Source organism: Papaver somniferum, unplaced genomic scaffold, assembly GCF_003573695.1.
Source record: "Papaver somniferum cultivar HN1 unplaced genomic scaffold, ASM357369v1 unplaced-scaffold_81, whole genome shotgun sequence".
Classification (NCBI taxonomy): Eukaryota; Viridiplantae; Streptophyta; class Magnoliopsida; order Ranunculales; family Papaveraceae; genus Papaver; species Papaver somniferum.
The window spans coordinates 3,262,806-3,290,575 of NW_020651082.1; the positions used below are offsets into that span (position 1 = coordinate 3,262,806).

The window sequence follows — 27,770 nt, forward strand, 5'->3', positions numbered from 1 at the left end:
CAGATGACAAGCGTTTAATCCACATAACTCATCACTAACTTCATGGTTACTGATTATTCATTCCCTCTACCAATTTTTGTTTCAAACAACGAAATGGATATAACAAGAAGCTAACAAATTGACATTTCTCGACTCTCTTTTCAGTTTCGCTCACTGCAAGTACTCGTTCTGCCCAACTATTCCTAATTTGTTATATCTACCCAGTTGTTGTTTAAGACCCACAACAAATATGCAAGAATCAAGGTAGAATAAAATTACCCGTGATTGTGTCGAGTTCTTCCTTTTTATTTTTCATCTAAATAGACATACATGTAGTTTCAGCATGGATGAAAAAAATTCAAACAACAAACAACATTACATAAACAAAAATGCAGAAATTGATGATACTGAGAGAAATCACCTAACGACATGCGACATTTCCTAAACGCTTCTTTGTATTCCTTTTGAGTTCTTCCTTTTGATTTTTCATCTAAATAGATATACATGTAGCTTCAACATGCGACATTTCCTAAACGCTTCTGTGTATTCCTCAATCTAAATAATGGAGTTAATCCTGGGAACAAAAAAACTTATTAGACGAGTATCATCCACACCAGCGTAATAAATTAATCTTCTGGTAAAAATAAACTCGTGATAAGATGTTGTGAGTAAAGAATTTGGATCCATACGTTGATTCATAAATTGAATACGATATACGAACTAAAATCGAGGTAATTAGGTTTTTGAAATAAAAAAAAATAATCCTGAAATCAATAAATTAACATTTACATCAAATTAAATAATAAGAACAGATTATACTTATCTTTCAAATCACTTTGGTTGTTAAAATATTCGAATTAACTCGTTCAAATTGAAGCAAAACAGCTTTTCCCCTCAAATTAATCTTCAAGGAAAGCTACTGTTGATGACGATTCAAGTTATTTAAATGGAATTAAAACGAGAATTTATTCATTTGATTCTCAAATTTATATTTCGGTATTGAATTTCCAGTATTAGGTTTAAGGATTTTTTTTTCCTTCACATCGAGAAGATTAGGTTTAAGGATTTTTTTTTTCCTTCATTTGAGAGCTCTCTCGAACGTTGGAATGGAGAAACTGGATCCCGAAGAACTTGTCATATCTACTATGATGGGCATTTTCGTCTTCAAAAAAACTAGATTTGGACTGAATCGTTAACGAAAGGATCAACTCGTTTCGAATTAAATGAATTTGGACCTCCTAGTACTAGGCTTGAGACTAGAACGTCCAAAGCCCAGTAAAAATAAAATTAAATGTTAATTTCTACATTGCTGGTAGGGAAGCACCCTCTCGAAATTTTGTTAGGATTTTTGGCTGTCAGTGCTCAAATTGGAAACGTTTAGTTTCCGGTCGGGTAGAGTTGATGTTTCCAGATGGACTCGCCTCATACCAAGTCGATATATGATATACAGTACCTCCATTGACCAACACAAATTGTAGCCATACCTCTAAACCATACTGTACTTCTTGTATAACTCGATTTTACTGTAAATTTTTTTTGGCTCATGTACAGTATATTTTGATTTGGTAAATAATCGATTGCGTACAAAATTTATGGTGAACGCAAGGCCCTCACAATAACCAATAAATTGTAATGTGAACCATTGCGTGCTGAATGTGCTTGATTCATAGAAATCTACGTAATATCATTGATTATATTACTAACATAATTTACATAGATTCTCGGAGTTTTACATACCAGAAAAATTCCATTATTTATCCTCTTTTTATATATAAGGAGGAGGAGGTGGAGGTGGAGGTGGAGGTGGAGGTGGGGGTGGAGGAGCGGACCATGGTATTGGAGCAGCAGGAGGAGGAGACTTGAACCGTGGAACCTGATTTGCCACTGGAGGAGGAAACCGGTTCCTAAAGACACGTTGACGCAACGTCCTTGCCCGTCCCATCTCGGCCTCCAGTACGGTAGATCCATATTTATGGTTATCAGCGACAACAGTCATCAATTTTCGAGTAGGATATGAATGACCACTACGGGTGACTTCTCCTCTGATCTCTACTGCAGCACACATTAACACAAACAACATCATCAATGGAAGACCAATACTTGTTCTTCTACTGATCAAGATTGAACTTAAAGAATCCATTAATTCCAATAGAAATTGAAAATGGGGACTATCTATGGTAGCTACACGCTTTCTTGCGTCTCTTTTATAGGAACAAACTAAAAATCTGATAATGTACTTTCAGTACCACGGAATTAGGTTCGTATCATGATGATTTTTGACTTTGAGGGCCTTACTTTAGCTTGAGCAGTTGAGTGAGTCGGTGTCAATTTAACTTGTAGCTAGCTAGCCAGGTCAAAGTCCAATCAAGGCGGCCAGTTTTTCTCTGTAGGGCAGCTTCTACTTTTTGTGTTAAAGTGGATGGGACTCTTGGATAATACGTTCAGTCATAATTCCACTGAAACGGTGGTCAAATCAAAAATAAAAGTGCTTATATGTTGTACATTGAAGTAGAACTCAGATGGACGACATGCATCCTTTCTATGGAGTATAGGTTTTTGTGGACTGGAATGTGAATATTTTCTTAAAATTTTGGGCAGGTGAAAGAACTTAGCCGGCCGGAAAAACTCCTATAGACACGGCTCGAAATACAACCGGGTCAGTGGAAAACCTTTAAAAGTGCAATGGCCAATCACTCTGCACATCCAAAATGGAAAGGCCAGAAGGTGGAAAGTATAGCACTTTCTAATAAAAAAAGAAAAGCGAGTAGATAGCTCCAAATAGAGGTGTAAATTGGGAACGGCCAGCACGTTTATGACACATCACAACACGTTAAAATTCGAGTACAACATGGCACAACACGTGACCGGCCCAGCACGGGCACAACACGTTTGTTTAATGTGACGTGCCGTGCCAGACAAATAGGCATAGCAGCACGTGTCAGCACGCGGCACAGCACAACACGCGATGAAAGCACGCCACGTCATGCGAAAAATACCACACAATACATCACATTTGATGCATATTTCACAAAAAAAATCATTGTTTTAGCCAATTTCTGATATTTTATTTTTGTTATGCTAATTTATTTCTATAGTAATACATGCACTAACTAAAATATCTCAAAAAATATTTATTTTGAAGAACATAAAATAAGTGTGCTAGCACAGCCCAGCACGGCACAACATGTTTATTTTTCTGGCACAACATGGCACGCCATTTAGCACAACACAGCACAGCACGTCTGAATTTCTGACACAGCCCAGCACAGCACGCTAAGCACGCGACTTCATGGGCTGGACTGAGCTGGGCCGGTACGTTTTACACCTCTAGCTCCAAAGTCTTGTCTTGTGTAAACTTGAAATAAAGTAGGCACAGATGAGTGATGCTACGTTTACCGGGAGGAAATCCCACAGTTCCTCCGGCGTGAAACAAAACTTCTGGTGGGCCCGTGGAGATTTGCAGGGGTCAGACTTAGTGGTGGAGCCCACCAATTTTTTTGTTTCATGCGGGAGGAACTGCGGGATTTCCTCCCGGCAAAATTAGCATTAGAGGGCACATATTCAGAAAAAAAAAAGCAAAACAAGTCGGCAAAAACATGCCTGGTCATTTCTATATGGACATACTTAAAATGGTACAAGTGACATTACCCTATGCAAAATTATCCGAGCAAGTACCCTGAGGAGGAGGTGGTGAATCTGGTGATGGAAGTAAAGGAGGAAATTTTCTTTTTTTTTTTGATCAGCTGGTAGTAAAGGAAGAATAACAGGTTCTATCTCCTGGCTACAGTGTTAGACTTAGGAGGAGGTGGTCCTGCTTTAGGGACTCACCGTGTGTTTCCACTGGTTCCATCTAAGCCTCCTCCGCCCATTGTGATCATCATCAATATGAATCAGTGATAATTCTGCAGATGGAATATCGTCTTCACTTATAGCACAACCAGCACAAAAGCAAAAAGAAGCACACATGAAGGTATAAGCTACAACCATAACCACTCAGACAATATCAGACCTACCAACGGCCACCCCAGACCTACCTAACCAGTTGAAAATTCCAATTAAACAGCATATAACAGCCTCCTAAGTCCTAAGCCAGAAGCAGAAACAAAATTGAGAGAATTTCATAAATGGGAGTAAAACTCTAATAAGCTAAACAAGTCCCTCTTAGGTATGTCAAACACAAACCCTAAGTGGAATAGTTTCATGAAGGTATTTGGTCGACATGCTGAGAGTTTGAGAATATGATTAATCTAACTATAAAGACATGATTCAGATTACATGGACTATGCAATTGCTGAAGCAAACTCTTTACAATTTCAGATAATATGGAACAGAACATAGTAAGCACATTTCAAACTCCTATAACGTCCATGCAGAAATCTAGTTAGTTACATTTGTGTTCCAGTAAATATCAGGAAATAAGGAACATAAAGGTTACTTACCACAACTACTTCCTTTGAAATGTAATACTTTCACACTGGTTATATGGATTAATCTATGTCACCGTCTAGCTCCACATAAAGCCAGCTAATCCAGAAAGTGGTTTAAAACATAGGAACCTAACATATGCACATAAATAACAACATTAGCGGTCACAGTTTCATCTTTACAGTGATAATTAACTTAAAAAAAACGGTCCTATACCTAACATGGAAAAGGCAATGGAAAATGTTGCAAATCATTATAGAAGTTTCAATATCGAATTAGAACATACTAAATTTTATTGGAACCCTGAGTATCTTTCTCTGGTATAACGGGGAGTTGAAAAAAACATGGATATCAACTTTCAACAATATATACTTTCCACCAGAATGTTATTCTTACCTTAATATGCACACGGCTAGTTCAAGTCATTCCAACGAGCCGGCGGCAGCTAATCCATTTGAGGAGGTCTCCCGACAGAAACATCTGCTGCCTCAGATTCGTCCTTCGAGTTACTTGTTTGTGCTAAATCGTTCATATCCTTTTTCAGCAACGCTTTTCGGTAGTTTGAGTCCTTTTTTGAGAATTGAGTGGCTGCTGCACGTGCACCAGCAATTGCAGCATTGAGAGTAGGTGTTTTATCCATCTCAGACGTTCTTTTGCTGGATAATTGACAAACAAGTGATCCCGGCTTCAAAGAAAAAGAATCTTGTGGATTCGGAAGTGGAAATTTCACAGGTAGTGGATGCTCCACGGGGCGAAGACCTCTAACTGCTGCTTCGTGCATCTTTCAAAATTATAAGAAGATATATGGTCAGTCAAACATTTGCAAGATGGAGAAGAGGCTTTCGGTTCTCTTTGCTTACCTTCTTTTCCAAGTTATAAATGCGCTGATATCCACGCATCTATTACCAATCTATGCAGGTATTAGTAAGAGATCATCTCATCAGATTAAGAAATTACGGTAAATTGTACACTCCTAACTAAGCGTACGAATAACTGATAACCTGTGGGTTGTCGCAAAGCCAGCAAAAGTTTGTTAGCCCTTCCAATCTAACCTGCAAGAACGGTCCAATCATATATTATGCTCAAAATTCTTTAAGCTGCAACAAATTTAAAATAGTGCTTTACTTGCATATTAGAATGAGAAAGTTGATAATAAGTAAAGCTCGCTACCGACCCCTTCAGGTATCTCGTCCCAGCAAACTAGCTCTTCACATTTAACACAGCCAACCACATCAACACATCCTGTAAGACGAATTACAAATACGCAAAGTTTAAGAAAACATAAAAATCCATGCAGTACATTCACCCACATTTTACAAACATCAATTTGTCGATCATCTAATATAGTTTTAAAGAGTAATTATCACTTGAGAAGTCAGTTTACAAATACCTAAAAGTTGAGAAACTGGATAAGACTCTGGAAATTTAAGGTCGGTTACCCCATTTACTGCATAAATTGCCCTGTAAAAATCTTCCATTGCCTTTATTGTTTCTGGTTCGGAACCTTACCAGCAGCATGAATCCAAAGCCTACCTACACAATCGTTGTCATTATTTACTACCATACTAACATGGCCATCATTCTCAATATCAAAACGAACAGCATCAAGATTCTTAATTGTGCATATACCATTAGATGTGAACAAAATTAGGGCTGTTAAAGTTACCTCTGATAGGAGCAGGCCATGATCTTCCATCAATTCGTTTGATTCCATAAACAAGAAGAGATGCCCACGGCTGGTGCATTGTCAAGCAAGGGTTCTTATCAATTCCTTCTCCCATCGAGCCCCAGTTTTCCAAATTACCCTTATTTGTCACAGCGGAGAAGTAGTAGTACTGTAGCAGTGTTGTGGAAGCGGAGAAAGGCGAGGGTTGTGTTTGGATGCTATTTTAGAAATTCCTATTTAAGTGACATTTAATGCAAATTTTGGTGGGATGAGCTGAGCTAATTCGCCTATTCCCACCCCATACTGAAATAGGTAAGGGCCGATTTGATGAGACTGGCAAATGAACACATTTGTCTATTTACCCCTAAAGTGGGATTGCAAATCCTGGCTTGATTGGGAGTATACCCAGATTAATTGGGGTATATCCAGATTTTAAAGGGACTCTTTTTAAGGGTTATAGGGGGAGTTTTAATGGGTAAGTTACAAAATTACCCTTACCCTTTAAAAACCTATTATCCTAAATCAGTTTTAATTTTTTCATTTCATCTTCTTCTTCTATTCTTCTTCTCCTCCACAACCATACCGGCTCCATCACCCCCACCACCATCAAAACTCGTCCACTCGAAAAGTCCGATTAATCTTCATCAATGGATCCACCACGCCGGAAGGGAACTCGTATGAAAGAAGTTAATCGAATACCCAATGAGTATAACCCTGGAATTGCAAGTTTGGTTCAAAAGAAAGTGAAGAAAAAAACCGTCAAAGAAGGAGAATTCGCAGCCGCTGAAACACGAGAAATGGTGCGCTTAAGAAAGTAAGGGCTTACTTAAACTCACTTTAGTACTTCTATTTGATGTTTGCATGTCAAATTAGGTCAGAAAAATCGAAATTGTGAATTGGCAGTTGCGACGCCGGAAAGGTATTATGTTATCGACCTTGCCGGATTTTCATAGTTAGGGTTTGGCCGGAAGGCTCTGTAAGGACCCTCAAGCTCATCAACGCTATTAGACCGGTCAAGAGTCGATCAAGAAATGATTTATCTGTTAATAACTCGATTAGTTTAACACGAATGTTAATTAATAGGAATTAATCTAACAACGACCTAGATACGAAACTAGTACCGCTGGATAGATCTTGAAAAGTTACGCGATATGGACTGCTCGAACGTGTCATTCGGATACTGGACGAAGAAGACATCATCATAATTGAGTAAAGGGTAAAATACTCTTTATGTCATTCAACCGACCCAGGCTTCCCCTTATCAAATAAAGTATGGGTATTAGTTTTATCCATTGGTCTTATCTCAAAACCATTCGCAAGAGAAAACCATTTTCTCTTATCATTTCTCTTTCTTCTTCTTCTTCTTTTCTCTTCTCTGTTCTTCCTCTGTAAGAGTCGAGTGATGAAACTGAGAGCTAGTAAAGATAGATATTGACTGATGAATTTATTCATATGGTGAAGGATGTATTTTCGGTGATTTTTAGAGAGGAAGAGATTAAAGATTGTTAGGGTTTTATAGTGAATCGGGCGAGTTGAATTAAGGTTTCTGTCTTTAAAATTTGGTGTAACTGATGATGATGTTAGGATGATAAAGATGAAATATTAAGAGGGTTGATATTTAATTGAAGCTGTGGAGTTGTTTTAAGGGTTGAATCAAGATTTAGGGTTCTTGAGTTAACTGGATCTTAGAAGGTGAAATTGGGGTTTTAACGGAAGAATTAGAAGATGGGTTTGCTCGATCTGGAGAGTTGAATTGATGTCCAGAACTCGAATTTAGAAAAGATAATTTGGGGGATTAATTGAGGGTTCTCTGAGAAGTAGTAAAGGTGATGGGAAGTTAATGGTTGTTGTTAGTTTTCGATATGGGTTGTTGAATCATAAGTGAAGAAGAAATTGAGTTTCAATGGTTTGAAACAGAACTTAGTTGAGGTAAGGTCCTTCTCAGTTTTTTAACAGAGTTATTTATATCCGGTTTTGAGCATTTGTTGGTTAATGAAAACTCAGGGTAGTATCTTAAGTTTGCATTTGAATTACAAGTTATGTATATGGGTTAGTATGGATTGGGATGGAGTTGTTATCGATTGAGTTGCAGATTATTGTTGGTGGCTAGAGGCTGGTGGCGTTGTTTGTGTATATGAAGTTGTAGGTGTTATGGGATGGTTATGAAACTGAGAATGATCTGAGATGTGCATTTGAAGTTGTAATGGTAGTGTGGTTGAAGATACAGGGGATATGAGTGGTTGGTGGAAGTTTAGGAATTGTTTTGAGTGAACCAATGATTGAGGTAGTGAAGAGCTGAGGATGGTGGATATGGAATTGAGTTACAGTTGCAACTTGTGAACTGGTTCAATCAGAGTCTGCAAGGCTTTTTGAAGTGAAAGTGTTATATGAATGATTAATGATTGTAAGTAGTGGTTTGGAGTATCATTGTGAATATGTACTAGCTCTAGCGGAGGCTTGCTACTGTTATTGCAGGTGAAGTGAGATGGAAAAAGAGTAGTTGTAATGTTGTGTTGGAAGTAGTTGTGAAAGCCTGCAATTGCAGATCAGTTAGTCTGTATTAACAATGATCAATTCAAAGGATGAACCAGTGGATCGTGGATCTCGAGGTAGGCGTGGCTTGTCATCAAAAGAGGTGGGAATACATTTGACTCTTTTGTAATCGTTGTTGTTTCTTTTACAAAAGTTTATATTTAACAAATCATGCGTTGTCTGTCTATGCATTCCATGCTTTATTTAAATTGCATTATGATAATTCTGTTGATTCTGTTAATCTTTCCATGGTTTGGAAAGGACTTGAATTGTTTGTTGTTATATGAATTGTTATGGGAAATGGGAATTTTCACGTGTGGTATATAGGATACGCTCCTTCATATTTATATCCACATGAAATCAGATTTTATGCTTAGAGTGGGTCATCATGGTCTTGGTTATATCAATAGCTAATGAGTGTGGTTAGCACGAATATTATACATTGTTTGAAGAAGGAGTTTGTCCATATACATGTTTGTTTACTTATGTGAGGATATGCTCTTTCATATTTATACCTACATGAATTCAGCTTTTATGCTTATTATGGGTCATCATGGTCTTGGTGATATCAATAGCTAATGAGTGTGGTTAGCACGAATAGTATACATTGTTTGAAGAAAGAGCTTGTCCATATTTGTGTTGTATATCTCAGTGACTTGGTCACTATTAAATGTCTGGGAAAACATTATTGTTTTTTTTTCTTAATCTTGCTTATGATTACTTAGAAGTTAAATGTTAATTATTCCCACTTTCAGTTTTCAGAGACAGATCAGAGTTACGCAGCGAAAGCCACAAGTGTTGACTCCGTTAATTAGTTAACTTATGTTATGTTTATTATGTTGTTTATTGTATCTGTAAACCAAATGACTATTGTATATGTATCATTTGAGAGAAGTTCATGTATATATATATTCTGAGCGGGGTTAGTTTTGGGATAAGTTTTGCAGCAGATTTCTTAATTGATTGTTTAAGTAAATGATTTAGATTCGTAGTGCCTCTTTATTTATCTAATCTCTTGGATTAGTCAGCTGCTAGCTTAGGGGGCGCTACAGGCTCTTAGGTTGAATAACGTGTCGACTGTTGAATACCTGTAACTGGTATTTGCAGGGCCGGCAGGTTATTCAAATGTAGACCTTGTCGGCGGCAGTTTTTAAACGAAGCCGGCATGTTATTATTTTTTACCCTGTCGGCTACTTGTTTTGAATATATTGGTTCCTGATGCCTTGAATTCTTAAAACCGGAATGGTATTTAGAAAAAACCATGTCGGCGGTTTGTCAGCCGGCGATGTATGGGTAATGGACCTTGCCGACCTATAATGTGGAAAATCCTTGTATCTCCTGTGTTCCTATTTGTTATAAGCCGACAGGTTATTTGAATAATACCTTGCCGGCTATAGTTTAGCCAACACATATGTTTTATTCGACCCTTCCGACCGTTGTTCCGCCGGATTGGTTATATATGTCGACCCTGCCGACCTGTAATTTTTTTTTCTTATCGTTCTTGTTCAGGTTGCAAAAGTCAAAGAAGAAAGCTCTTAGTCCTCCTTCAAGACCTCCTCGTGTTGGTGAAAAACTCTTGACTTCAACACATCGAGGGGCATACGTTGTGCCGGGAACGCTCAAGATCCGTGTACCGAATGATTGTGGACCACCATTGGAACCTAGTGATTCAGATGATACTCCAGATGAAGACCAATCAATTCCATCTGGTAGAAGAGGTGATGATGATGATGTTTATGAAAGAACTCCGGCTGCTAGAGGAGGTAACAATGATGATGGTGATGAAGAAATGCCTAATGTTGGAGGAGGTAATGATGATGATGATGATGATGATGGTAATGGAGATAAAGATAAGGATATGGAGGATGAAATTGTTGAGGAGGCAGAGGAACAAGAAGAAGCAGAAGAAGAAGACGGTAGAGAACAAACTGAAGCTAATGTTGAACAAACCCAAGTTTCAACTGAAATAGGAAAGAAGAAGAGGGTGATCACTAACAGATAATTCCCACATGCCTGCCCCTCACTTGATGGTTGCACTGAAAAAAGGTGAGCGTCCAAGGGGGACCCCAAGAGATGGTGGAGAAGTTCTTTTTGGATACAAAGACTCTTGGGCATGTACGATCCATAATATTATCGTAAGTACTCTCAATCCGTCTTTGTTTTTTATTCAAGTGCATATCTATCTTAAATTTGCGTCAAGTGTTTGTATTTCTTTTCATTTTATTTTTTTGGTATTTAGGAACACAAGCATGTCGTCCGTCTCTTGAGGCGCCAAGCTTCGTGTTTAGTGACTAAGACTTGGGATCTTGATCTAGAATGTGAGGAGGTGAAAGTGACTGTCAAGAACTCCGGGTTGTGGCCTGTGGTGGAGAGTTCGAATATTGATCATGATAGAGTTGCCGTATCTGCATTCTGTGAGAGGTTCTACGGAGAGACTAATACCATGTTATTCTCATTCGGTGAGATAGCGATAATTCCCGATGATGCTCATCAAATTCTAGGCCTCGAGGTTGTGGGAAAAGCAGTGTGTGAGGGCTTCGATTATGATTTTTCTTTCAAGGATATTTACAAATTGAGCCAGAAAATTTTTGGTTGTAATCAGATTGAGCGGAGTCTATGCTTGAGAAGAAAGACGGTCGTCTAACCAAGAAGTTTAATCTGAAGATGTTGAGGGACACATATCTGGGACCAAGAAAATCTTTGATGATGAAGGAAGGGTCCACCCGGTGCGAATCAATGCTACCGCGTCAGTTTATTTGCTTTACACCCTGGGCAAATGTATCTTCCCCGACAGTTCTGGAAGCTTGGTCGATGCCAGTTATTTGCAACTAATGGATCCCATAGATAAGGTGCGTGAATATTCTTGGGATACTGCGGTGGTCGCCTTCTTGAACAATGAGTTGACAAAGGATTCTAGGGCGCTCACCAAGCAAGTTAACGGAAACACATGTCTCTTCCAGGTAATTGTATTGTCTAAATCATTTATATTTTCAAAATTCTCGTAAGATAAGATTCTTATCTTACTAAAATTTTGTTTGCATAGGTTTGTATATATGAGCACTTTCATTCTTTTTTCAAAACTAACTCCTACGTCAAAGTGGATGAGACTGTTGCGGTTGATAAGCCAAGAGGGCAAAGGTACAGTTTTAAGGGTACTCAGGATAAGGAAATGCCGCAAAATCTTATCAAACTCCGAATGGTCATCGACAAATTGACTGCGGATGATGTGATATTTGATCCGTATCGAGATGCTAGAAAAAAAGGTTTAATCCAAAGGAGAGATGAAGTTGGATTATACTATGGACCCTTGATGTTGTGCGATGGAGGATATTCAATGTACGATCCACATCGAGTAATGCGACAATTGGGTTACGTCCAAGAAGAACCTCATTTCGATGAAGATAAGCCGTTCTTTACTGTGAAAATGGATGAATGCACCACGTCCCAAAAAACTATTAACGTCGCTTACGATCCAGCGCCAGTTCAAGAACATTGGGACAGTAAACGTCGTCGTAAAATCTATGTGAGTCTTTTGGACGAGGTGACCACCGGTCGTGAAGCTAGTGAGAAATACATGGCGTGGTACTTGGGTTGGGCTCGTCCTACTGTGATTAGGGAAATGACTGCTGAAGAATTGGCTCGTAAGAGGAAGATGGCATCGAAAGACCCAGCAACAAGTCTTAAGTTCTTTGTAAGTATTTGAGAGTTGCTCTTACTATTTTAAGATTACATTTATCGAATCATTCTATTAATTGTTTGTTGTTTAATTGAAAATAGAAAGAGCAGTTGAAGACCTTTGTGAAGGTATGGTGTTGCGCGAAAGACCGAGGAGAGCCTTTGTCGATTGAAGAGCAAAGCAAGCACATTGACTATGCTTGCAATATTGACAATGAGGATTCCCATGAATTGTTCAAGCAAGTTGATGCTGAAGTAAAGAGGGAAAAAAGAGCCGGGAAAGAAGCACAAGCCAAGATGAATGCTGATAAAAAGAGGGCTCGTAGTGATCGTGGTGGTGAAGGTAGTAGTAGTGGTCGTGGTGGTGGTGGTGAAGGTAGCAGTAGTGGTGGTGTTCCTAAACGGGGTCGTGGTCGTGAATGAATACTTTCCTACTTTATTTCTTTATGTCGTGTTGGAAAAATGTGAAGGTTAAAGGTTGGACAAATTTTTTTTTAAGGTTTATGGGACATGTTTTCGTATTTTGGACAACAAGTGTTGGATTTCTAGTTGCTGAATAAATGGTTTTTTTAGATATGTAAAGTTTCAATACCTATCCCGGCATGCTATTTTTAAGTTACATTGCCGACTGCACCAGGGACGACAAGGTTTTGGACTGTCAGACTGCAGGCCCTGACAGCAGAAAATACTTGAATACCAGGGTCTGCAAGGTGATCAGATCAATACCAAGCCGGCTGTTATACCGCCGGCAGGGTTTTATGTTATCGATCCTGCCGGCTATTTGTTGCAGAAAAAAGCTTCTCCTGATGCCTAAAATCATCATAAGGCCGGCATGGTTATAAATTATGATCCTTGCCGACCACATTACAGCCGGCAGGCTAAAGAACAAATACCGTTCCGATGGTTTAACAGAAAATTGCATGAACTCCTGATACCTAAAAGTCATAAGGTCGGCATGGTAATAGAATTTCTACCTTGCCGGCCATAGAGTTGCCGGCATGCAAATCACCAAATACATTTCCGGCGGATATACAGAAGAAAATGTTCTCCTGATGCCTAAAATCAGCATAAGGTCGACATGCTAAGAAACTTCCAACCCTGCCGGCCATACATAGTCGGCATGTTGGGGAAAACAATCCTCGCCGGCGAATTCAAAATTCAATTTTTTTGCAAGTACAATTTCATTGATTGACTTGTACTTGGGCACTATAACGGCCAAATTTGGCCACCATCCTATAAATACACTACTTCTCTCTACATAAAAACATACAAATAGTTCCATATACTCTCCAAAGCTCATATCATCATATAATCCATCTAACTCACCCAATAGCTAAAAAAAATGACTTCATTTGATTCAAATGAAGATTTGGCAATCACCAAAGCTTGGTACGCGGAAACTCGAGTTAGAAGGCAATCCTCTGTAAGTGTGGATGTCGTAACTTTTGGGCTAGGGTACACAACAAATTTAGGCAAGATTTTGGGAATCCTAATGGAAGAATTGTTCAAGAAGTCCATGATCGGAACCAAGTAATCTAAAATGCCATACTTGCTTTTTTAGCTCTCCAACCCCGTATTTTTAACACTCGCCCCTTCAACTTGTCCATTGCACAATTTGTGAGTATTTTTGTGGTTTGTTTTACGTAACCCATGTTGTTTTATCTTCCAATGAAACACCACTAACAAATGTAAGTTTGTTTTTGTAGCACGAAGTCGTGACAACGCGCTACTTGGAGGAAAAGGGGGAAGCATTCGCTTTCGATGCAATCTATCACTTCTTGGCCGAAAGAATCCCGGAGGATAACCCAGGCTACTTGGATGATGTATCTTCTTCGGAGGAGGAAGATTGATAGCTTCAGAAGTTTTTTTATAGGTTTTGTGGGTAGACCTCTATGTAAACCCTCACGAGACTATAACTCGTCCACTAGGGTCGCCTAGGGGTTTAAATGCTTGATGCACATGCTAAGTGCATTCGTTTTTATGTTTCAATCAATGTAGTAACCAAAATTGCATGAATAAAGTGAATCGCATCTTCCCATATTGTGTTTTTTGTTTGGTATAAGTAGAGGTCGGCAAGGTTATAAATCCTTAACATGCCGGATACAGGTCAGCCGACAGTTTTATTAATTATGTGCATGCCGACTATCATTATAGGAAATATTTACATGACGACCGTAAGATTGCTGCCCAAGAAAGTCGGCATAATCTACATTCAAAGACCCTTCCGTCTAATGAAAGGTCGGCGTGTTCTTCATCCAAGGACCATGCCGGCTAAGCTTGGTCCGCATCTTATTCAAACGACGACCATGCCGGCGAGACATAGCCGACACCTTGTTCAAACGTCGACCTTGCCGACCTTTCACATATTCAAAATCAAAAATTTTGATCGAAATCAAACTCATAAGACGAATCAAAGGGTTAATCTACTGAATTCATAATTTGAAAATTGTAATCTAAACTCAATTAATTAACCTAATCAGAATTTTTAGTGTTAATTAAATAAGGGCATATTAGCCATTTAGAAAATACAAGGTTAAGGGGTGGCTTCTTGTACTTCAAAATGACCTAGTTTTTGTCTCATTAGGTATACCCAAATTAATCTGGGTACACCCCAATCAAGCCAGGTTGCAAATGAGTAAAATGGATGGAAAAAAAAACCCAAATTAAAGAGTTTGTCCACGCGTCTCAGGTCGAGCCGAGCATATCAATTTGAGACAATCACGTCAGCTAGGAACGATCGATCTTACCCGGGCCATGAGACGACCGTTCTTGTTCGAGCCATTAACGATCACTCTCATCCAACGGCTCTGATTCCACTCCTTATAAATATTATAACCAATTTCAACTCCAGAACTACACCTTCTCTACTCTATACACCTAAAATTTCTAATGATTTCATCTCAATCTTAATTTTTTAATCTCAATCACCTTAATAGTTCCACCTCAATCTTAGAAAAAGACTATTACGAAAATGACAACTCCATCAATTTGATCCTTAATCCTTGGTTTGAGTTTCAATTTCAGTGTTGCTTTGTTTCCGATTTGATCCTTAATTTTAATTTCAATATTTGTGTTCAATCAAATTACACAAATTACTTTACGTTAAAAGAAAGAAAACTAAACCGTCAATTAAAAGAAAGAAAACTAAATTTTCAATTAAAAGAAAGAAAGTCAAAGCCTATGAGGGTTTCCTTTTTCTAAAATCAACCCACAAGTCTGCAGTGAGATCCTATCTTAATACTAAATTGAAATCTCTACCATTCTACACTCTCTTGCTGGCACATTCCAGACGGATTGAACCTCTTTCCTCAAATCCTTATCTGGATAACTTGATCAACTTTTATCCCATAAACATTCCTCAGTTACCATATTCTGCAAAATGATACAGATGAGCATAATCTTATTTGAAATGACGAGGGTACCAAGTACACCAAAATATTTTCGATATCAATGTATAAGTCTTATACCTTGCGTGATCTACTATGGACATAAACTGTCAAGAAGATAGCAACCACATGGTATAACCTTGTATATAGTTTCTAGTTCGAAATCGAACCTTAAACTATAGGGATCAACCCAGGTGTTTGTGATTGTGAAATTACTTTAATTATTACTTAAACAAATTATAATCTGGAAAGTAAATTAAAAGCACATATCAAGATTTTGTCAACGAGGAAACCGCAAATGTAGAAAAACCCCTGACCTAGTCCAATTTTGAACAATCTCAAAATTATGTCGGTATACAAAGACACTAACAACTTCGTATGGTTGAGACCAAGTAATCTGTCCTAGTTACCTAGTTTCCTTAATATCCCCGCGCCTACAACCAATCTGACCAACGCATGTGAATTTTAAGATAGATTCCACTATCTTAAGTTTCCTTAGTCTATCTGAAGACTTTAAGCACTCAACCCTTTCGATCATCTTCCAAACAGTAAATGACTAATCTATTCGGTAAAAACTCTCATATCTCAGGAAATTAATCAGAGATATGTATGTTGAGTGTTCCAAAGGCTTTTATGTTTAACATCAATTAAAATCCTTTATCGGGTTTAGATCTTTCAAAATATGGATTAAACAAGTTAACCAGATCGAGTCAAACAGAACTACCAGATTCAGATACTGAAAAGTACCACCAAATGATGATAAATTGTCTATATAAATATGACTAGCTAGTCAATAATAAGTATATTAAAATATGAATTAGATCTATTCGGATCCCAATCGATCAAATTTTTCCACGAAGTAAATTACGAAGATATAAAACCAATAATAAAAAATACTTTTTGTCTTCAACCTGCACAATAACAAACTTGATTCTCGACTTATGATCGATGACGCCCAGAACAGAGTTTGTTAACAATGGATGATCACAAGTCAATGTTAATACCTTGATCTAATTTAAGTGACCTTTTGTTAGAAGAGAATGCTCTTAAGAATAATCAAACTATTGCAATAAAGAGTTAACAACCGTTATTTGATCGATTCGATAATCGAAAATTAAAATAACAATGCAATTCTAATTTCGCACCAACTGTAGTAGTACACGCTTCTTGATCCCTAAGAATTCTTTAAACCAACAACGCAAAAGATTTCTCCTAATTAGGTTACTCTCATCTCTAAGATAGTATTATGAGAATACTATTAGTTGGCTACACCGGAAACAAAAAAGATGAAGTTTTCCTGGCTCATGATAAGTTTGTAAGAAGAACAAACTTCACTATTTATAGACCAGAGTAGTTTAGACACCAAGGAATTTTCATAACCGAAGATGTTCTTAAGATATACAATAAAGCACCTAAATTTGGTTTTTATAAATTCCAACCAATATCCAATTGTATAACCGAAATCTCCATGGACACCTCAATATTAGGTAGAACTCAACTAATATATCTTTCCAGAGATATTTTTGATTGTTGGTAAAATAAAACGTATTAATTCTAAAATATCAAAAAGATTCTCTACTACTTTGGTTTGGGATCTCACCTTAAGTATCAAGGAATATCTTTGAACAATTGAGAAATAAGATTTCAGCACATGTTCAAATTACTCATTATGTCGAATTTTCCTATTTTTCAACCCAATTTCCAAATCACACAAATAGGTTTTTCCTATTGGGGCCGGTTTTACCATGACTTCTAAAACAAGTTATGATCTGTTCTACCTTGACTCCCAATATAGGTAGGGATCGGTTCTACCTAGAATCCTAACATAAGCTAGGATCGTATAGGCCAGGATCTGTCCAAACTTAAGATATTCAATGAAAACTAGACCATCAATCCTTTTGATTACGAAACAAGTTTGTACGCCTACTTCCTTAAACTCATGTAATTAAACATAGTTATCTAGGTACGAAATCAAACTTATGTTCACTATATAATCTAATAACGAGTTATAAAGATTATGTTGATGCCTTAATTATGAAGTTCAAAAGATAAACATTATACTTCGTAATTCAATATACCAATATAAAGCACTTATCACTATTGATATATATTGTTCCTTGACATTTTGATCACAACATGATGACCAAGTCTATTATATTAGAATTTCACATATATATAACTTCACATGTTATATTTTCGATCATAAACGACTTGAAAGATTACAATATAGAAAATGTAAACAAGTCAAGTCATGTATTACTAACCTCAAGTGGAAGGATGATGTTATCGTCGTTGTCGACACGTCTTCGAAATCTTCAGGTCTTTAGAATAATAATTTTGTATCTCAACATTTTTATACTTCCTAGTTTAACCTAACAAAGTTGACTCTAGTAATCTTATCAAGCGACTTATGCGTTTTAATACTAAAATATGACAACCAACGTTGATATACCAAAGCTTGGTGGGTTCAACCGAAAAATGCTCCAATATTATTCATTTATATTGGTTTAAAAAAATGATATGGTCCAAAAATTATATGGAATTTTCTCTTTAAAATTCCATATGCCCGTTCTAAATCCTTCATACACGTTATTTGTTTTTTGTTAAATAACCTTTGAGCAAGGAAAAATTCCCCATGTAGCGGTACCTCGTAATCTTGAAGACGCTGGATAAATTATGTTCGCCAAAAATACCCCATGTTTGAGCTATTTTCGCGTTGATGGTGAATTTAGAAGCTGGAGAATTTCATAGTGCAATTTTTCGAACAACGGTGATTTATGCAAGATATTGATGTCGTTGCAACCTTGGAGGCCAAAAAAATACCATATACAACAATCATACGAAGTTGTTGCGTCCAAAACCATCGTTGGCTTTGTGTAGTGGCCCTTATACTAACCTTTCCAAGAGTATAAATTTTCATGCCACATCCAATGCATGAAATCAAAGCTATATAGCATTCCTGGAAAGCCTTTCTTTTTATTTTCAGCTAGCAGTCAGTAGACATCCTCTTGCGTTGGTTGACGTAAAAAACGTTGACCAAAAAGGTTGGTTACAGTTTCACAAAACATTTTGAGATTTTCATATGTTGTTGTTTTGTCCGTACGAATTTTCTCATCACAGACATGCACCCCATCAGGGATGTAATGCATGTATGATGTCTTCGGATATAACCTAGAATGCTTGGAATCTCGTGCAACATAGCAAGGCAAGTACTGGCATTTGTAGTATAATTCCAGCAACCATTATGTGAAGTATCTGGGGTAAAAGATGCTAGATTTTTACTGACAAGGGAAGTAATACTGAATCGTTTTTAACAAAGCTGTTATTTGTATTATTTTTTCCTGGACTCTTGCTATCAACCTTTGATCCAGTAAGTTTTTCTAATATTATGAAAGACTGGTGTAATATTTACTTTGATTCTCATAGAGTGTTGGTATCCGGTTACTAACACTCATTTTCCTTTGCTTTGTAACCCTTTGGTTTAGGGTGGTACTAGAGTTTAACCCGTGGCGTAACGGCACGGGTGTTATAGAAAACTCTGAGTAATTATGTTAGAATATTTATCGAGAATAGTAGATTTGTAGTTAAATCATCCTGAATTTTGAAATGAATCAGGAAAAACGGAGCATTCTGACGCCTGAATCAATAATACTTAACCGAAACTAACTTTAAGTCATTTATCTTATGTCAAAAAAGTAACTCAACTCACCTATGGACTTCCATTTTAGGTCATAAAAATTTCACAACAAATAGCTGAAAGTTGGTAGAAGTTGTCTATGAAATTCACTTATAGACCCTTAATGACTTGATATCTAAATAGAATGTTGTAATTGGAACGTCTAAAATGGTTCCAGAAGACAGTCCGTTGAAACAAGAATTCAAAATGTAAGTGATTGCAATTCAAAATTCAAAAAATTTCTCATTATGCACACTATAACGGAAGATATCGTGATTAAATAATGATTGATTAATATTACATTCATATTACTAATTTTCAAATATACATTGAAAGTCCAAAATCTAATACAATAAAAGGATCAGTACGCGCGCCTAACCCAAGTAACATCTCTTTGACACAAATTTTTTAATGTATATAGTTTCTCATGTGGGAAAAAAATTGGTTTTGGAAACTGAAATTCACAATTATATGTTAATTTTTTTTTTTGGAAAGTTTTACGTGGAAGTAACTTCCTTACTCTTGTAATCGATATTACATTACAATTGAATCTTTGTGATGGTACCATTGAATATAAAAATAGTGGAGAACATAGTTGTTTCATCCTGATACTTGGGAAAGCACAAAATTGAGAAAGAAAATAAAAATATTTTACAATGGTTTTACGCTAAATCAAAATATCAGTTGTTACTGAATTACCCAATCAACGTGGTACTCCTGGTTCTTGTCTCTCATAAAAAAAATTCCTTTATTCTTAAAAGTCGATTCCTAAACTGGCATATCCCTTTCGCATTTCAGATATTGCTTATCTCATCCAGCATAAAATATATAGCATTACTGATTATGAAGTCATTTTACAACATGAAATCTTATTTAGAGGAGAGAAGTTCCTCTTTTTATCTTTGCTTACTCATGGTTCCTGGATTAGAGTTGCGCCATTTTTTTAAACTCATTTATCCAACAAATAGTATGATTGTAACAATATAATTAGATTGAAAAATCATTGAGATTATCTTACTTCGATTTAATATAGGAGAAATATATGTAAGGGATGTTGTGTTTCTTAATTATCATACATAAACCTCGAGTGATTGAAATGTATATCTGAAAGAATTGTGTTGGATGCGTGCTAAAGATCAAGAAAACTTTTAATGGCATTGATTGTAATTATTTGTGTCTTACGCCAAATTTTAACTGTTCATTCTTGTTTTATTTTATTTTCCTAGGTGGACACAATTCCAAAGTCATTTCAAAATTTGTAGAAAGGCATATGCGACACATTGATTTCCTAAACATAAGGTAACAATAATTGGATTGGTCGACCCTGAAAAAATTATTAAATTATTAAGAAGACCAAGAAAATGGTTATCATCTAGAGCCACACTAAATACATCTGAGTCTTCCCAATCCCATGTAGAACCAATAAAATTGTTACAATTAGAAGAGTCAATTTAATTGTCATTCTAGAAAACAATGATGGAGCACTGAATACTGAAATATAACACATAGATATGCAAAAAGAGAATTCAATATCAAAAACAAAAAATTGCAGTTCTTAAATACTCAAGCAAGCAAATTGAAAAGTGAAAAAAAGAAGGAAAAAAACGCAGTGAAGTTAATCTAAAATTATACTTTCCTCTCGACTAAGCAATAAAAGAAGCTATGAAAAGGAAATATGCAACACTGTGGAACACTGAACTACTTTAATTTTAAGTCCAATTAAGCGATGTCAGATGCCCTAGATACATATATATATATATATACGTTGCACGATCATTTTATAAATACCAACCAATTGCCAGATTATAGCTGTGTAACCAAAATGATCTTTTAATTCTGTCTCCACGTCTCTATCAAGATGAAACCGAAATGATATTTCCACTAAAGTTTAAGAATGATAGAAAAGAAAAGAAAAAAAGGCACTTAAGAAATTCTCAATTTTTAGACCAAAAAGTTCTGAATACATTGCAACCCAAAATCCAACATCCTGAGATAGCCAAATTTTCATAATCAAGATAATAAAGAATATAAACACTCCTTAATTTTAACCATGAGATTATTGTAATCAACTAACCTATCTCTGGAAATGTATACTTTCAGTTAAATACACAACAAATGAAATTCAAGAAAATGATAAAACCCCTAAAATTCTTACATGAAGCAATGTAAAGAGAAAGCATTTTCTCAAAAATTGTTATTTCAGAGTAGTTTGATTGGTCAGTCTTTAGGTAGAAGAAGATTGAAAAAATGTGGAAAAAAGATTGGCCAGAAGTATGTTTTTGGTGTTTTCTCTCTCTCTCCTTCCCAATTTTATTTCTGATTTTCGTTCACTCAAAAGTGGGGAATTGAAGTTTTCCACTACGGTGTGCGGGATAGAGAATCAATTGTTTAGTTTTACGGGAAGATGTGTTTGTTAGTTCCAGCTTATCAAATTTCTTCGTTTTTGATGTTGACTTTTGAGGTATGAAGAATAGAATATGTAATGTATTATTTTTCAATTAAAGCATGTATTCATGGGACCGACCACAACTGTTGATTTACAAATTGGGAGGGGAAATCAGGACCTCTAACTTAGTCAAGCAATACATAACAAAAAAAGGGATAAATGAATACATGGATAAGGTATAACCTGTGTCGTAACGGCACAACTCAATAATAAGTAATTGTTTGTGTACTGATATTGACTCATGTCGTTCATCTGTAATTAATATATAACGTGACATTCCGATTATTTTTTTTAATATTCATATATCTTATCCAAGTTTATTTTATTATTAGGACGATCAACCACGTCTTTAACTTTATAATATTACCCATTTTGTGGTAAAACTGAATTAATATAGTCCATTACTACTCACCAACACCTGCTACCACTCATTTCTCCGCTACCAGCGCCGCGTAACCCTCGTAGGTTGTTGAGCTTACTTTTACTTTTAATTTTAATCATAAACGTCATGTATAAAATTTGATTGATCAAACTCAAGTAGTCAATTAAATTTTTCTATTATATATTGTAATCAGTTTTATTTTAACATTATAAACCAAGATTTATACGATGGGGTACTCAAGAAAGCAAGATACTATTTGGGAGATCCAACGGTCATGATTGTTTTTCTTATATGATATGTTATCATCCGTGAAATATTTAGAATCTGCCTTTGTCAATCGTCATAAAAATAAACTATCAAATCTTTCACAATACAATGTTATCCATGTTGTAAAAACACAGAACTAATATCGTCCATTACAACTCACCGATATCCACCACCATAGAAACCATATGTTGCCACTATTTCTTCCACGAACACTAATGTTACCTCTTACACCACTCAATCGCATCCACCACTCACTAACACCCGCCACCGCTTCTACCACCCTACTTATTCCACTATCATTAATAATGTCTAATTTTTATTATATATTATTTTTTATTAATGGAATATGCATTAATTAGATTAATTAAGGGAAATTAAAATTTAATAAACCATTCATTCTGAGCAATTAATGAGACAACACCAATTAATAAAACATTTATACTACTAATATTAAAGTTAAACAAATTATGACCGTAGATTTATCTTTTCCCTAGAAAAATCTTGACCACTCTTTACATAGGGTTATCTAGGTGGACATAATTCAAAAGTCATTTCAAAATTGTAGAAAGGAATATGCGACACATTGATTTCCTAAACAAAAGGTAACAATAATTGGATTGGTCGACCCTGAAAAAATTATTAAATTATTAAGAAGACCAAGAAAATGGTTACCATCTAGAGCCACACTAAATCCATCTGAGTCTTCCCAATCCTATGTAGAACCAATATAATTGTTACAGTTGGAAGAGTCAATTTAGTTGTCATTGTAGAAAACAGTGATGGAGCACTGAATACTGAAATATAACACATAGATATGCAAAACGAGAATTCAATATCAAAAACAAAAAATTGTAGTGCTTAAATACTCAAGCAAGCAAATTGAAAAGTGAAAAAAAGAAGGAAAAAAACGCAGTGAAGTTAATCTACAATTATATTTTCCTCTCGACTAAGATATAAGAGCAGCCACGAAAAGGAAATATGCAACAGTGTGGAACACTGAACTACTTTAAGCGATGTCAGATACCCTAGATACATATCTATACACGTTATGCACGATCATTTTATAAATACCAACCAATTGCCGGATTATAGCTGTGTAACCAAAATAATCTTTAAATTCTGTTTCCACGTCTCTATCAAGATGAAACCAAAATGATATTTCCACTAAAGTTTAAGAATGATATAAAGAAAAGGAAAAAAAAGGCACTTCAGAATTCTCAACTTTTTAGACCAAAAAGTTCTGAATACATTGCAACCCAAAATCCAACACCCCGCGATAGCCAAATTTTCATAATCAGGATAATAAAAAATATAAACACTCCTTAAATTTAACCATGAGATTATTGTAATCAACTAACCTATCTCTGGAAATGTATACTTTCAGTTAAATAACAACAAATGAAATTCAAGAAAATGATAGAACCCCTAAAATTCTTACGTGAAGCAATGTAAAAAGAAAGCATTTTCTCAAAAAATGTTATTTCAGAGTAGTTTGATTGGTCAGTCTTTAAGTAGAAGAAGATTGAAAGAACATGGAAAAAAGATTGAGCAGAAGTATGTTTTTGGTGTTTTCCTCTCTCTCCTTCCCAATTTTATTTCTGATTTTCGTTTACTCAAAAGTGGGGAATTAGAGTTTTCCACTACTGTGTGCGGGATAGAGAACTAATTGTTTAGTTTTATGGGAAGATAGGTTTGTTATTTCCATCTTATCAAATTTCTCCGTTTTGATGTTGACTTTTGAGGTGGGAAGAAAAGAATATGTAATGTATTATTTTTCAATTGAAGCATGTATTTATGGGATCGACCGCAACTGTTGATTTATCAATTCGGAGGGAAAATCAAGACATCTAACTTAGTCAAACAATTCATAACAAAAAAGAGATAAATGAATACATGGATAAGGTATAATTTGTGTCGTAACGGAACAACTCAATAATAAGTAATTATTTGTGTACTGATATTGACTCATGCCGTTCATCTGTAATTATTATATAACGTGATATTCCGATTTTTTTTTTAATATTCATGTATCTTAGCCAAGTTTATTTTATTATCAGGACGATCAACCACGTCTTTAACTTTATAATGTTACCCATTTTATGGAAAACGGAATTAATATAATCCATTACTACTCACCAACACCCTCCACCACCACAAACCACCTGCTACTACTCATTTCTCCGCTACCAGTGTCGCGCAACCCCCGTAGGTTGTTGGGATTACTTTTAATTTTAATCATAAACGTCATGTATAAAATTTGATTGATCAAACTCAAGTCGTCAATTAATTTATTCTATTATATTTTTTTCTTGTTAACTTTCTCTTTTATATTGTGATCAGTTTTATTTTAACATTATAAACCAAGATTTATACAATCGGGTACTCAAGAAAGCAAAGATACTATTGAGCGATCCAGCGGTCATGATTGTATTTCTTATATGATATGTTATCATCCGTAAAATATTTAGAATCTGCCTTTGTCAATCGTCATAATAATAAACGATCACATCTTTCACAATACAATGTTATCCATGTTGTAAAAACGCAGAACTAATATCGTCCACTACTACTCACCGATATTCACCACCATAGAAACCATCCACTGCCACTATTTATTCCACGAACACTAATGCTACCTCTTACACCACTCAATCGCATCCACCACTCACTAACACCCGCCACCGCTTCTACCACCCTACTTATTCCATTATCATTAATAATGTTCGTTGATATAATTTTTTTTATATATTATTGTTTATTAATGGAATATGCATTAATTAGATTAATTAAGGGAAATGAAAATTTAATAAACCATTCATTATGAGCAATTAATGAGACAACACCAATTAATAAAACATTTATACTACTAATATTAAAGTTGAACCTAATAACCAAAAAAAAAAAATCAAAATAAATAAATAAATTCTGCTTGTGTCATCAGAATTTCCCCCAAAAAAAAGAAGGACATCAACCACATTGATTCAATAATATTGTTTAGAAAATTCACAAACCTCAAGCTTTGAGAACACTATTTGTTATTCACAGATTGGGTTCGAGATATTTGATGGTCAATGTGGCACACTCTTTCGTTTTAACATTCAGCGTTTATATTGTTAGCATACTGTAAAGCAGTTCTAACTGTGATCACGCTAGAATATCAGTTACACCTCCGTAATTATTGCACCATATCCAGTTTAACAAATATGTATATATATTTTATAATTAATATTGTAAAGGTATTTATAGGTTTATGGGTCTCCCAATATATTCCCGCCAAATGCAATGAATACCAACACAATCAAGGAATATATATTTCCATCAAATTATGGAAAATATAATCTTGGTATTTTTCTAAACATGCCAATATATTTTATGAAATTTTCAGGTATTGAAAATATTCTTAGTTATGGAAATATATTTCCTGATTCGCAAAAATTCGTAAGACCATTCTCTACCTTTCCAAGTCGATCATACAATTTGTTCATTTTTGAAATATTATGTCCTCAAAACTTATGGCCACACCTGATAATAAGTGCCCTTGCATGTCTTTTTATGGTCGAGTAATATAGGGTTCAACTACAATATGTATTTTTTTGAGAAAAAGAAATTGTAGACTCTTCGCGTACCAATCCGAAAAGTTAACTTATCATCAGTTGTTGTGTTTATAATATTATATCAATTTTATTGGTCAAAATCAGTACACAAAAAGTTGCTTATTATGGTGTTGTGCCGGTTGTATCCTAGCTAGGTATTTGCTTCTCCCTATTTCGTTATTACAAAATGAATCTTGACTAAGTTAGGAGAGATAAAAAGCGGTCTTGATTTGTGCTCCCAGTTGTAAAATACATATTTATTAGATTAATTAAGAGGACACTTAATGATGAAAATTTAATAAATTATTCATTATGAGAGATTAATGAGACACTATTAATAGAACAATCATCATGATTAATTTTAATTAGAGCAAACCACAACCATGGATTTAGATTTTCCCAGAATGCATCATGACCGCTCTTTATCTAGGCTAAGTTATTCATGATTTGTTTAATTAGAGAAAACAACAACCATGGATTTAGCTTTTCCCAGAATGCATCATGACCGCTCTTTATCTAGGCTAAGTTATCCATGCTTTGATTGGTCACAGATGTACGTTTTGGTGGACGAAGATTGAGAGAAAATTGAGCGGAACTATACTCTTGGATTTTTTTTTCCTTTCTGCAATCTATCTCCCTTCCCAACTTCATTTCTGATTTTTGTTTGCTCCAAAGTAAGTAATTATAGTTTTCAAACCCACTCATCATACCGAATGTGAGAGAGAGAATAAATTGTTCAGCTTTATGGGAAGGTAGGTTTGTAATTTTCAGTTGATCAAATTTTTCCATTTTGATTTAGACTTTGAGATGGGAATAAGAGAATATATAACGAATTTTTCTCAATTAAAGTGTGTATTCATGGGATCGAACGAAACCATGAATTTACCAATTGGGAGGAAAAATCAGAACCGGTCTTTATCTTTCTTAACTTAGCAAAGCTTCATTTTATAATACAGTACAAAGAAATAGGCAGAAAAGTATACATAGCTAGGGTACAACCCTTACCGTAATGACACATCTCGATAATAAGTAATTTTTTTTGTATTGATTTTGACTTGTGCCATTGTTTGTAGTAATTATATAACGTGACATTTTGTGTTTTTTTTTTTGTTTTTCTTTGATCTTTCAAGTATTTTAACCGAGTTTATTTTATTTTATTAATAAGACGATCAACCAACTTCTAATTTATAATGTTACCTATTTTTTAGCAATACAAAATTAACATAGCCTATTGCTACTCACCAACCGTCGCCACCATTACAATACCATTTATTTCTCCACCACAACCGCCGCTTACCTCCCGTTGGCCGTTTGTCGTACTTATAATTTTTAAATCACAATCATCATGAGTAAAATTATGGTTGAACAAACTCAGATCGTTAATTAATTTATTCCATTGTATTTTTTATTGTTATATACTCTGTTGTATTGCAATTAATTTTATTTTAACGGTTAGAACCTTGATTTATACAACCGGGTGCTAAAGGTAGCAAGGGTAACGTTTAGGTGATCCGGCGGTTATGATCATTTTTTTAAATGGTATGGCATCATACTAAATATATGATATATTTTTTTGTCAATTGTGATGACCAACTACATCTTTCACTATATAATGTTGATTGTGTTGTAAATATACAAAACTAATATTGTCCACGACTATTCACCAACATAAAACTAATATTTTTTCCACCACCACTGATATTATCGCCTCCACCACCACCACTTCTACCAGCCACTACTTCT

At 35.5% G+C, this 27,770-nt stretch overlaps 3 protein-coding genes across 6 annotated transcripts; 1 reads left to right on the forward strand and 2 right to left on the reverse strand.

Moving 5' to 3' along the window:
* Positions 1 to 1,744: 1,744 nt before the first annotated feature.
* Positions 1,745 to 2,119, reverse strand: LOC113345481 (arp2/3 complex-activating protein rickA-like). The gene has a single exon (XM_026589254.1). It carries the CDS (start codon positions 2,117 to 2,119, stop codon positions 1,745 to 1,747), a length of 375 nt encoding a protein of 124 aa, XP_026445039.1.
* A 1,638-nt stretch (positions 2,120 to 3,757) lies between these two features.
* LOC113345167 lies at positions 3,758 to 6,201 on the reverse strand. 3 transcript variants are annotated; one of them, XR_003358032.1, is made up of 8 exons: positions 6,071 to 6,179; positions 5,795 to 5,937; positions 5,579 to 5,646; positions 5,406 to 5,456; positions 5,265 to 5,303; positions 4,801 to 5,185; positions 4,419 to 4,535; positions 3,758 to 3,881 (listed from the first exon to the last, which is right to left on the reverse strand). XR_003358032.1 is itself a non-coding variant. In XM_026588985.1 (7 exons), the coding sequence occupies exons 2-6, from the start codon at positions 5,880 to 5,882 to the stop codon at positions 4,850 to 4,852; spliced, it is 582 nt and encodes a 193-aa protein (XP_026444770.1). In that variant the 5' UTR covers positions 5,883 to 5,933; positions 6,071 to 6,201; the 3' UTR covers positions 4,198 to 4,535; positions 4,801 to 4,849. The 3 variants fall into 3 exon arrangements, 2 of the variants coding, with proteins under 2 accessions (XP_026444770.1, XP_026444769.1); XM_026588985.1 differs by lacking the exon at positions 3,758 to 3,881 and having other exon boundaries at positions 4,198 to 4,535; positions 5,795 to 5,933; positions 6,071 to 6,201; XM_026588984.1 differs by lacking the exon at positions 3,758 to 3,881 and having other exon boundaries at positions 4,198 to 4,535.
* A 1,195-nt stretch (positions 6,202 to 7,396) lies between these two features.
* LOC113345294 lies at positions 7,397 to 12,853 on the forward strand. 2 transcript variants are annotated; one of them, XM_026589080.1, is made up of 5 exons: positions 7,397 to 8,705; positions 10,112 to 10,737; positions 10,842 to 11,562; positions 11,646 to 12,293; positions 12,380 to 12,853. In XM_026589080.1, exons 3-5 carry the CDS (start codon positions 11,434 to 11,436, stop codon positions 12,698 to 12,700), a joined length of 1,098 nt encoding a protein of 365 aa, XP_026444865.1. In that variant the 5' UTR covers positions 7,397 to 8,705; positions 10,112 to 10,737; positions 10,842 to 11,433; the 3' UTR covers positions 12,701 to 12,853. The 2 variants fall into 2 exon arrangements, 1 of the variants encoding a protein (XP_026444865.1); XR_003358062.1 differs by lacking the exons at positions 10,112 to 10,737; positions 10,842 to 11,562; positions 11,646 to 12,293; positions 12,380 to 12,853 and adding an exon at positions 9,358 to 9,403.
* Positions 12,854 to 27,770: the final 14,917 nt, after the last annotated feature.

What these genes read in the sequence shown, in the direction of transcription:
- LOC113345481 (XM_026589254.1), bottom strand. Translation starts at nt 2,119, where the DNA reads ATGGATTCTTTAAGTTCAATCTTGATCAGTAGAAGAACAAGTATTGGT.
- LOC113345167 (XM_026588985.1), bottom strand. Translation starts at nt 5,882, where the DNA reads ATGGAAGATTTTTACAGGGCAATTTATGCAGTAAATGGGGTAACCGAC. An exon ending in TCCAGTTTCTCAACTTTTAG is followed by an intron (nt 5,647 to 5,794) that starts GTATTTGTAAAC and finishes TTCGTCTTACAG; the next exon opens with GATGTGTTGATGTGGTTGGC. An exon ending in TTTATAACTTGGAAAAGAAG is followed by an intron (nt 5,186 to 5,264) that starts GTAAGCAAAGAG and finishes TAATTTTGAAAG; the next exon opens with ATGCACGAAGCAGCAGTTAG.
- LOC113345294 (XM_026589080.1), top strand. Translation starts at nt 11,434, where the DNA reads ATGGATCCCATAGATAAGGTGCGTGAATATTCTTGGGATACTGCGGTG. An exon ending in GAAACACATGTCTCTTCCAG is followed by an intron (nt 11,563 to 11,645) that starts GTAATTGTATTG and finishes TTGTTTGCATAG; the next exon opens with GTTTGTATATATGAGCACTT. An exon ending in CAACAAGTCTTAAGTTCTTT is followed by an intron (nt 12,294 to 12,379) that starts GTAAGTATTTGA and finishes AATTGAAAATAG; the next exon opens with AAAGAGCAGTTGAAGACCTT.